The sequence below is a fragment of the Oncorhynchus masou genome, chromosome 24 (genome assembly GCF_036934945.1).
Source record: "Oncorhynchus masou masou isolate Uvic2021 chromosome 24, UVic_Omas_1.1, whole genome shotgun sequence".
In the NCBI taxonomy this organism is placed as follows: Eukaryota; Metazoa; Chordata; class Actinopteri; order Salmoniformes; family Salmonidae; genus Oncorhynchus; species Oncorhynchus masou.
Window position 1 is genome coordinate 69,176,971 of NC_088235.1, and position 12,077 is coordinate 69,189,047.

A 12,077-nucleotide genomic window follows, 5' to 3' on the forward strand; every position below is an offset into this window, starting at 1 on the left:
CAGCCGGCCACGACTAGGAGACCCATTGGGCGGCGCACAATTGGTTAGGAGAGGTTTTGGCTAACAGGGATGTTCTTGTCCCATCGCGTACTAGCAACTCCTGTGGCAGGCTGGGCACAATGCACGCTGACACGGTTGCCAGGTGTACAGTGCTCTGACACATTGGTGCGGCTGGCTTCCGGGTTCAAGAGGGCATTGTGTCAAGAAGCAGTGTGGCTTGGCTGGGGTGTGTTTTGGAGGACACACCGCTCTCAACCTTTGCCTCTCCTGAGTCCGAACGGGAGCTGCAGCGATGGGAGAAGACTGTAACTACCAAATTGGACACCACAAAATTGGGGAGAAAAGGGGGTAAAAAAAAAAAAAAAAAACAACCTAATATTAATTTCTCAAAACAACACTTTTTGATGGTGTTCATTTTTAGACATTGTTTGGAACAATATACTCTACAAGTACATCAAAGAGTGAGCTCTTTGCTAATTCTAAAGTATGATACATTTTATGAGCACCACCAACACAGTGACTGGGAAAATTGATTCAAAGGCAACTCCATCTGCTTGTGACTTGCGGAATGTGCAATCCTAAAGGAGGGCTGTGATTGGTTAATTGGTTGGTTAAGAATGATGGAGGCCACTGTGTTCTTAGGGGCCTTCAATGCTGCAGACATTTTTTGGTACCTTTCCCCAGATCTGTGCCTCGACACAATCCTGTCTCGGAGCTCTACAGACAATTCCTTCAACCTCATTGCTTGGTTTTTGCTCTGCCATGCACTGTCAACTGTGGGACCTTATATAGACAGGTGTGTGCACTTCCAAATCATGTCCAATCAATTGATTTTACCACAGGTGGACTCCAATCAAGTTGTAGAAACATCTCAAGTATGATCAATGAAAACAGGATGAACCAGAGCTCAATTTCGAGTCTCACAGCAAAGGGTCTGAATACTTAATAAAGTAAAAACCTGTTTTTGCTTCAATATGGGGTATTGTGTGTAGATAAAATAGATAAATATATTTATCATTTATTTATCTAGGCATTTCAGTTAAGAACAAATTCTTATTTACAATGACTGCCTACCAAAAGGCGAAAGGCCTGCTGCGGGGACGAGTGCTGAGATTAATATATATTTTATTTTTAAATAAAAATATAGGACGAAAACACACATCTTGACAAAAGAGACATTATAACACTACATAAAGAGACCTAAGACAACAACATAGCAAGGCAGTATCACATGACAACACAGCATGGTAGCAACACAACATGGCAGCAGCACAACACATGGTACGAACATTATTGGGCACAGACAGGGGCAGGAAGGGCAAGAAGGTAGAGACAACAATACATCATGCAAAGCAGCCACAACTGTCAGTAAGAGTGTCCATGATTGAGTCTTTGAATGAAGAGATTGAGATAACTGTCCAGTTTGAGTGTTGCAGCTCATTCCAGTCGCTAGCTGCAGCGAACTGAAAAGACGAGCGACCCAGGGATGTGTGTGCTTTGGGGACCTTTAACAGAATGTGCCTGGCAGAATGGGTGTTGTATGTGGAGGATGAGGGCTGCAGTAGATATCTCAGATGAGGGAGTGAGGCCTAAGAGGGTTTTATAAATAAGCATCAACCAGTTGGTCTTGCGACAGGTATAGAGAGATGACCAGTTTAGAGAGGCATATAGAGTGCAGTGATGTGTCCTATAAGGAGCATTGGTGTCAAATCTGATGGCCAATGGTAAAGGACATCTAGTCACTAGAACCTTTACCTGCTGCTCTATAAATTACGTCTCATCTAGCATAGGTAGGATAGTCATCTGAATTAGGGTTAGTTTGGCAGCTGGGGTAGAAGAGGAGCGATTATGATAGAGGAAAACAAATATAGATTTAACTTTAGCCTGCAGCTTTGATATGTGCTGAGAGATGGACAGTGTACTGTCTTGTCATACTCCCAAGTACTTGTATGAGGTGACTACCTCAAACTCTAAACCCTCAGAGGTAGTAATAACAACGATGGGGAGAGGGGCATTCTTCTTATCAAACCACATGACCTTTGTTTTGGAGGTGTTCAGAACAAGGTTAAGGACAGAAAGTTTGTTGGACACTAACAAAGCTTTGTTGTAGAGCATTTAACACAAAATCCAGGGAGGGGCCAGCTGAGTATAAGACTGTATCATCTGCATATGAATGGATGAGAGAGCTTCCTTCTGCCTGAGCTATGTTGTTGATGTAAATTGAGAGGAGCATGGGGCCTAGGATCAAGCCCAGCAGATGTTCTGACTTTATACACTCCACTCTTTGAGAGAGGTAGTTAGCAAACCAGGCCAAAGACCCCTCAGAGACACCAATACTCCTTAGCCGGCCCACAAGAATGGAATGGTCTACCGTATCAAAAGCTTTGGTCAAGTCAATAAAAATAGCAGCACAGCATTGCTTAGAATCAAGGGCAATGGTGACATGAGGACCTTTAAGGTTGAGAGATAGGCTTGGTGATGATAGGGGCAGCAACCTTAAAGAGGAGCGTAGGGGCTATTTGCGTTATAAGGGATAGGAGATGAGGAAATGTTGGACGGGGAAGGAGGCTTGGCTGAGTCAAATTGGAATTTGACTCAGCCAATTATTGAAGTGACTTAATGAAGTGGTGATTAAAGAGCTCAGCAATGTGCTTCTTGTCAGTAACAACCACATCAACATTAAGGGACATGTTGTGAGGAGGAGGATTTATTCTCCGGGGCTTTAACTGTTTTCCAGAACTTCTTGAAGTTAAACCCACAGAGAGAGAACTGCTCCTTAAAATAACTAACTTTGGCCTTCCGGATAGCCTGAGTGCACTTATTCCTCATTTGCCTGAACGAGAGCCAGTCAGCCTATGTATGCGTGTGTGCCGAGCCTTTCACCAAATGCAATTATTGAGGTGGAGTAACTCTGCAAGATCACAGTCGAACCAGGGGCTAGACCGGTTTTTAATTCTCATTCTCTTTATGGGGGCGTGTTAACAATACCACTGAAAATATTTTAAAAAAGAAGGTCCAAGCGTCTTCGACAGAGGGGGTCAAGCTGATTCTATACCATTTTACAGAGGCCAGTTCAAGGAAGGCTTGCTTTAGCAAGCGTCTATGACAAATCAGGACAGGTCGTTTCACTGAGCAGCCATTATGAACACTTGCTGTAAAACAGTGATCACTAAGGTCATTACAGAAAACACCAGACTGATACCTATATCAGGATTATTTGTGAGGATAACGTCGAGGAGAGTTGCCCTTTCTGGGTGTTTGGAGTCATACCTTGTGGTATTGGTAATAATCTGAGAAATATTTAGGGAGTCCCATTGCTTTAGGACTTGCTCAGGTGGTTTAAGCATGTCCCAAGGTACAAATCTGTCGTTCTGCCCCTGAACAGGCAGTTAACCCACTGTTCCCAGGCCATCATTGAAAATAAGAATTTGTTCTTAACTGACTTGCCTGGTTAAATAAAGGTAAAAAAATTAAAAACCAGCAAATCAAATTGTTTGGGGACAGATTTGTTGGTAAAGATTGCCACCCCCCCCCAACAGAGGACAGGGAGAGCTCTGCAGTGTTGATTTATGACATTTGAATGTGCATTTGAAGGCAACAAGATCCTATTGTACAGCAATTTCATCATTTAACATGAATACAAAGCCAGCGAGAGGTGGTTGGATAGGATGGGAGGCCAAAAGTCTTTGTAACCAATAGAGAGTCAGAGTCCCGAGTGTGGGAACAAACAGTCTGTCTCACGGTTGGGTAAACAAGAACGTTGTGTAAAATACTTGTATTTTTGAGGAATTTTAATTATGAGATTTCTGTTGTTTGAATTTGGCGCCCTGCACTTTCACTGGCTGTTGTCATATCGATCCCGTTAGCGAGATTTCAGCCGTAAGAAGTTAGGAACTTCATTGGGAAGGATGTTTATGTGATAATTTCCAGAACATTCTGAGATTCCCAAAATATTTTCTACTCCAGCTGACGTGGAATCACACTATATAAGGGATGGACTATAAACTCTTAATGGCTCGACTATTGGGAAAGTCAGGAGAATGTTTTGGTTGTCCGAAAATAATGATCTAAATTGGATGTTGGACCACAACAAAATTTATGTCCGAAACCATGTTTAGTGGTCATTGTCACTCTGTAGTATACAGAGCTGTTACGTGCAAGATTAAATGAGGTTCTCTTATGGACAATATTTATGTAGAATTTACTTTGTATCAAGTCATCATGAATTTCATGACTACCTAATATGTAGATTATAAATCTGTAAAAACTTTCAGAAAATTCAATCAGGAACTGTATTAGCCTCATGTCCCCAGTCTCCTAAATGCTTTAACAGACTTGCCTACCCTTAATGAAAAGTTTCCCCTATGAAGTTCAATGGAGTTGACCTTGTTCATGTTCAAGATGGTCCAAAGAAATATCAGGCAATTGCCTGTAATGAACAGATCATCTTAAAATACATTAAGAGGTAACAGACGATTAGTTTCCCATTAGCAAGTTGAGGAGGTTAAAGTATTTTACTCTTCAAATGAGTTCTAATTATGCGTAGCAAGTAATTCATGAAAGAAAGTTAAGTGTAACCGTGGGTATCATTTACAAGCAAAGTTCATGTCCCTCATGACTCTGTCCAGATGGCAATGTTTTTTTCCCCTTAGCTGATTGTGTTGTATTGTACCCTGCTGTTAGCTGATTTCTCCATGATTGCTCTTCCCAGTCATCATTGCCTCTCCTTTGGAGAAATGGGAGGAGCTCAACCTCCACCCTGAAAGAAATGGCAGCAGAAAGTGGAAATCCTCCAGCGAACATCTGTGGTAAGTAACCTTCCTGCACCTGTTATATCTAAGTCAGTTCCAAATCTGTTATATTGCAGTTTGTTCACACATGCATTTCCATCAAAAAAAAAGGACAAACGAGCAGTTCATAGGAGCATGTTATATTGGCTGTCTAATGAAAGCTAAGAGAGTCTATTTTTGAGAAATGAAGGCATGCAGTGCATCTGGAAAGTATTCAGACCTCTTGACTCTTTCCACATTTTGTTACTCTAAAATTTATAAAATGATTTTCCTTGAAATGTTTCTACAACTTGGAGTCCATCTGTGGTAAATTCAATTGACTGGACTGTGCGACCTTATATAGACAGGTGTGTGGCTTTCCAGATAATGTCCAATCAATTGAATTTACCACAGGTGGACTCCAATCAAGTTGTAGAAACATCAAGGAGGATCAATGGAAACAGGATGCTCAATTTCGAGTCTCATAGCAAAGCGTCTGAATACTTATGTAAATAAGGTATCTGTTTTTTACCTTTAATACATTTGCCAAAAATTTTTGCTTTGTCATTATGGGGTTAATGTGCATAGATTGATGAGGGAAATAAACTATTTGATCTATTTTAGAATTAGGCTGTAACATAAAAATGTACTTTCCGAATGCACTGTATATACATTTTCCAACCATTTTCCATCCCAAAAAATGTGGAATAAGCTGGTAAAACAGATGGAAAATGTGGTATAGACAACAACCAGGAGAAAGTCTTAAAGGTATTATAAATACATAAAATCCCAATAATATTGAAGACCCCTGCCAACTAATAAACAATTATTTGCCTTCTGTAAGTTAAACATTGCCTTGTAATCCCGTTATAAAACCCCCCACATATCTTTAAGATATTTTAACAATGCATGTCCCTCATGAGGGAAAAGGAAAGTTCACAGAAGTAACATGTAAAGTTAGACCTACCAATTAGTGTTTACTGATAAAGTTTGTTCATTAATTATTAAGAGATTAAAACCTTGTATTTCTGTTACCAAATCGGTAACAGGAAACCATTGTAGTTACAAACCACAGTTGGGTCAATTAATTGTCTTTGGAGTCACTTTCATTGTAAGTAAGAATAGAATATGTTTCTAAAAGACTTCTACATTAATGTGGATGCTGCCATGATTACAGATAATCATGAATGTGTGAGAGTTACAGAAGCACAAATATTGTACCCCCAAGACGTGCTAACCTCTCACCATTACAATAACAGGGGAGGTAAGCATTTTTCTTGGGGGGGGGGGAATACTGTATTTGTGTGTCTAACTTTCACACATGATTATTCACGATGTATGCAGGACTATCCGTAATCATGGTAGTATCCACATTAATGTAGCGTTTAGAAACATATTATATCCTTATTTACAATATGTAGCAAATTCTGCATATTGCACCTTAAATCGTTTTGAGGGAGTAATGAAATGCAGAGTGTATCTTTTTTTTTTTTTACATTTATTGTTGATTTAATTGTCATTCTCTTTAGGTCCATAGACTGCAAAACACAACCAGAGGCAACCTCCATGAACTCATTGGAAGGGAACACCAAAGCAGAGGCAGAGCCAGCTCTAGCATTTCAAGTAAGCAGAGTCCTGAGTAGTTATTGCAGACAATTGTCTGTTCTGTCTGCACTTGAAATCAACAGTATTTGGAGTTTAACGTTTTTTCCACCTCGAAAACAAATGGTTTTGATTAGAAGCATGTTAGGCTGCTCTGTGACATGTTGAGAGGACTCTGCTTTGTTGGATGGAAGGGTTTTGGGACACATAAACCATAGTGGTCATGCCAATCTCCTGATTCCAGTCAATGTACTAGATCCCTGTGTTGTGACAATGTTTCAACCTGCCATCTTCTGCTAACACCTCATATTCTTCCATTACAGCTCAACAGACAGTATATTAGTGGAAGACATGTAAGCTTCTCTATGCATCCTTTCCTATGATATTGAAAGACATTTGCACCGAGCAGACATCACCACAGAATGTAATTTGAGTTGATTTTTTTAAATTTTAATTTAAAGTGTTGGTTCTGCAACAAAGGTACCAGTTAAACAAGAAGAGTCCCATGTTGGCTTTTGAAACTGTTTCTTTGTGGTGCTCCGAGGTCCAAATGTCAGGCACTTCCCTCCTTAGTGCTCGTGGTCTCTATACAAGTTTGCATGAGGGTCCTGTTACTATCCACCCATTATTATATTAATAGCTCATGAATAATTCAGTAGCCTTACTTTGAGCCCACAGTGTATCTCAGACCAACTAAGCTTGCATCACCTTTCAACATCTCACTAAATAATAGATTTTGGATTAAAGATAACCAGATAAATAGTGGCAGGTGCTCACACACGCAATGTATTGCGAGAGGAATGCTTTGTTTGAATTAATTTTTGCGTATTGGTCTAGAATAGAACAAAATCTGTCTGAAAAACTACTTAAACCATTCACACCTCCCTACAGCTTTACTGTACCTTGACATATTGTACACAATAGCATGTGGAACTGCCTGGAAAGTTTGGGAAGAAACTTTTCTTCTTTTGGCCCTTATAAATTGCTTGACATAGTCGATGGCATTAACCTCGGTAAAGTTAATTCTCTGGAGGCCATTAATATCTAGATAAGCCAACTTCAATTAGACCTTGCATAAATCAGGTCTTTCTAATGACCAGCTATGGAAAATATGATGTTACAGGTAATGGCAGAGCTGACATGAGGCTTTACAAAACAGATTAGTCATCAGAATGCGACACCCAGGCAGTTGTGGTAGTGGGAGCCGACTGACTTGCATTCTACCATAGGGCTATAAAATGGCTCTCTGTATAGTGGAGCATGTTCGTAAAGGATATATCCACCACTTTAACCTAATTTTCATTATCTCCAGCAAAATACCATGTGAAAATTGCACATTTCTACGTTTTGTAGAAAAACAACAAGTCAAAAAGTTCTAACCGATTACATCAAAGTTAAATAATTTTAAAGTCAGTGAGTTTCAAACACTGAGATTAGCGGCGACATACGGAGTAAGAAAATACTCTGTCTAGAAACTCCCCGTCTAGAAACTCATTGCAGGTTTTGAGATTTCAGCAGAACATATCACTATGTTAGGTCAGTAAGGGTAGCCTAGTGGTTAGAGCGTTGGACTAGTAACCAGAAGGTTGGAAGTTCAAATCCCCGAGCTGACAAGGTACAAATCTGTCGTTCTGCCCCTGAAAGGCAGTTCACCCACTGTTCCTAGGCCGTCATTGAAAATAAGAATTTTTTTCTTAACTGACTTGCCTAGTTAAATAAAAGGTTTATTTATTTATTTTAAACTAGTCACAGAAAGCATTCAGCCATTTCCCAACCAAAGAGAGGTGTCACAAAAAGCAGAAATATAGATAAAATTAATCACTAACCATTGATCTTCATCAGATGACACTCCCAGGACTCAATGTTACACAATACATGTATGTTTTGTTCGATCAAGTTCATATTTATTTCCAAAAACCTCAGTTTACATTGGCGCCATGTTCAGAAATGCCTCCAAAACATCCGGAGAAATTGAAGAGAGCCACGTCAAATAACATAAATACTCATCATAAACTTTGATGAAATATACATGTTTTACATAGAATTAAAGATAAACTTCTTAATGCAACCGCTGTGTCAGATTTCAAAAAAGATTTACGGCAATAGCACAATATTCAATAATCTGAGAACAGAGTTCAGCCATAAAATCAAGCCATACAGTTACCTGCCAAATTGTGGAGTCAACAAAAGTCATAAATAGCATTATAAATCTTCACTTACCTTTGCTGATCTTCGTCGGAATGCACTACCAGGACTCCCACAAGAAATGTTTGTTTTGTTCGATTACATCCATATTTATGTCCAAATACCGTTTTGTTTGCACGTTTAGTTCACTATTCCAAAGGCACAATGCGCGAGCGCAAAATCCAGACGAAAAGTCAAGAGTTCCATTACAGTTTGTAGAAACATGTTAAACAATGTTTACAATCAATCCTTAGGGTCTTTTTATAATAAATCTTCAATAACATTCCAACCGGACAATAGCGTATTCATTACAGAGGAAAAATAAGGAACGGCGCACCCGCGTGACCGCGCAGTAAACAACTGATTGGCCTCTGCCCAGTCCACTTGTTGAAACAGCTCTTTTTCGACACCCTTCCACAATAGAAGCCTCAAACAACTTTATAAAGACTGTCAACATCTGCTGGAAGCCTTGGGAAGTGCAATCTGGCCCCAGACACAGCATATTGGATAGGCAATCCCTTAAATGAAACGACAAACCTCAGATTTCCCAATTCCTGGTTGGATTTGTCTCAGGTGTTTGCCTGCCATGAGTTATGTTATACACAGACATCATTCAAACAGTTTTAGAAACTTCAGTGTTTTCTATCCAAAACTACTAATAATATGCATATATTAGCATCTGGGACAGAGTAGCAAGCAGTTTACTCTGGGCACCTTATTTATCCAAGCTACTAAATACTGCCCCCCTGTCACCAAGAAGTTAAGGAGAAGTATATCTTTAATTCTGTGCATAACACTTGTATCTTTTATCAAAGTTTATGATGAGTATTTATGTAAAATGTGGCTCTCTGCAAATTTGCCGATGCGAGGCACAACATTACTGAACATAACGCGCCAATGTAAACTGAGATTTTTGGATACAAATATGAACTTTATAGAACAAAACCTACATGAATTGTGTAACATGAAGTCATATTAGTGCCATCTGATGAAGATCAAAGGTTAGTGATTCATTTTCTCTATTTCTGCTTTTTGTGACTCCTCTCTTTGGCTGGAAAATGGCTGTATGTTTTTGTGACTTGGCTCTGACCTAACATAACCATATGGTGTGCTTTCACCGTAAAGCCTTTTTTAATTTTTTTAATTTATTTTTTAAATCGTACACGATGGGTAGATTAACAAGAAGTTAAGCTTTAATTTGGTGTATTGCACTTGTGAATGTATGAAAGTTTAATATTTCTTTTAAATATTTTAGAATTTTGCACTCTGCCTTTTCAATGGATGTTGTCAAGGGGCCTTAAGAAGTTTTATAGGCACAGTCAACTTAGTGTACATAAACTTCTGATCCACTGGAATTATATATATGATACAGTGAATTATAAGTGAAATAATCTGTCTAAACAATTGTTGGAAAAATTACCTGTGCCATGCACAAAGTAGATGTCCTAACCGACTTGCCAAAACTATAGTTTGTTAACAGGAAATTTGTGGAGTGGTTGAAAAACGGGTTTTAATGACTCCAACCTAAGTGTATGTAAACTTCCGACTTCAGCTGGATATAGGGCAGGTAATCAACGAGGTGCTGGAGTCCAAGTGAGTTTAATGATGCGCAGGTGCGCGTAAAGATGGTGACAGGTGTGCGCCATAACGAGCAGCCTGGTGACCTAGAGTCCGGAGAGGGAGCACACATCACAAAGAGAGAAAAAGAGATGGAAACGCATGGTGGCGAGATATTCTGTAGCTAAAAGGTAATGTGTCAGCCTATTAATTATGAAAATATTTTTAAAAATGACCTATTACAAGGCTATTCAAAATCAAAATCCGCTATTCATTCATTGTTCGCCACCCTGCACAATCATTGAACCATCATAATCGCCTAGGCCTGTACGTTCTCTCCCAGACTCATGGATTGAAGGTTTATAGTGTAGAACAAGGTAACCAATCCATTCAGTATGCATAATAATACAGTCCACACTCAAAGGCGATTACTAGAATTTGTTAAATTTTGGAGTACATTCTAGACCAATTATGTACCAAAGACATCTTAAATCTATGCATTTTTAAAACGTTTTTCTGCTGTGTGTAAGCTGGAGGCTATTTGGCTATGTATTGTATAACAGCACAATCATTATTTGAATTCAGTTTTTTTTTCAGGCTTGGGCTCATACGGTATATAGGCCTATGCATAATATGCGTATGGGTGTTTTTGAATTAATCATCAATATAGAATGCTCTGTCCATTTTGTTGTGTTTGGCTTTGAAACAACATCCGCAACGTCCATGTTTTCCACTCAGTTTCACCCAGTTGTTGAACTTTCTTCAAATTGATCATCACAGTGAGGGGAGTTTTAAAAGCATGATACTGTGTTTGATGTCATTTTCGATTGCATCGGCATTGATGTCAGAGTGGTTTGAGGGACAATAGAGCGCTGAGTACCAGGCCATTAGCGACCTGAAGTCATTAGCAAGTTCGGTACTACCAATGCATGTCCAAGGAGTGTAAGAGGAGATTACCGTGACTCAATGGTCACGCAGAATTTGACTGTGGTCAGGACTCAAAACTGCCGGTGTGGCGGTGATACATTAACCGAAACAGCCCTAAGCACAATGTACTGTCAGATGCTATAACCAAGCTACAATCAGCATATTTCTGAGTTATAATAGAGCATGGAATGTATACAAAGGGCATGCGATGTATGACCTGGCCAACAAAGAGGGGAGTGAATCTGTAATCGAGATGAGATAGTGAGGTTGGAGAGAAGAGTGGCGCTGATAAGTGGGAAAAGTGTTAGAGGGGGCTGAGAGGCGCTGACGGAGGCACTCCTGCCAGCCGCTGGCCTTCTTGAGCATGTCAAAGGCTTTGCCGAGGCAGTGATATTTGCCACTCCAGGGGAAGGCAGAGATGGCTGACACTGCACCTCTCTCTCTCTGTGTGTGAGAAACAGGGCCGTTTAAGTAAAGAGCGGTTCAGTGGCGGCCTCCTGTCCAGAAACCAGTCCCTGGAGGAAGAGTTTGAGCGCGCCAAGGCGGCTGTCGAGGTAAGCGGAGGGGGATTTCAGACACATCACACATGTATAGGGTCAGACAACTGCACCTGGGCCTTTTTAAGCGCTTAACTCTTGAATTGCTCCTAAAGATATTTCTCAATATTATAGCAGAACTAGAGGGCACAGATTGAAATAAGATGAGTGAACTTTGTTAGTAATACAAGGCACTGCTTCATGTCACACGTTACTTTGCCTCAGACCCGAAGACTTCCCAGCGCTAATGCATGGACTTTAGCATAGTGTGCCAACAGTCTTATGGTGTGCACGATATCGGGTTTCAAACCCTGCCCCGTCACACTCAAAGTAGAGCTTCTTCACCCTCACTGTTGAGTCTCAGTAGTCTGTGCAAGCTTTCTGAAGTTCCAAGTAGCCATCCTTCATCCATTGCTTCTTTCACCCATCATGTGCCCTCAGGTCAGTGCTATTGAGATGCAGCCCTTCGGTTCTGGATGTAGGCCGATGGATTTGCTGATTA

The 12,077-nt window shown here is 40.2% G+C and overlaps 1 protein-coding gene across 1 annotated transcript in view; it reads left to right on the forward strand.

Moving 5' to 3' along the window:
• Positions 1–12,077, forward strand: part of LOC135511684 (PEX5-related protein-like) — a 147,922-nt gene that overhangs the window by 111,950 nt on the left and 23,895 nt on the right. The window contains exons 5-8 of the mRNA XM_064933165.1: positions 4,712–4,808; positions 6,299–6,392; positions 6,695–6,724; positions 11,501–11,593. Of these exons, the coding sequence (XP_064789237.1) occupies positions 4,712–4,808; positions 6,299–6,392; positions 6,695–6,724; positions 11,501–11,593 (314 nt within the window). The remainder of the gene's footprint in view (positions 1–4,711; positions 4,809–6,298; positions 6,393–6,694; positions 6,725–11,500; positions 11,594–12,077) is intronic.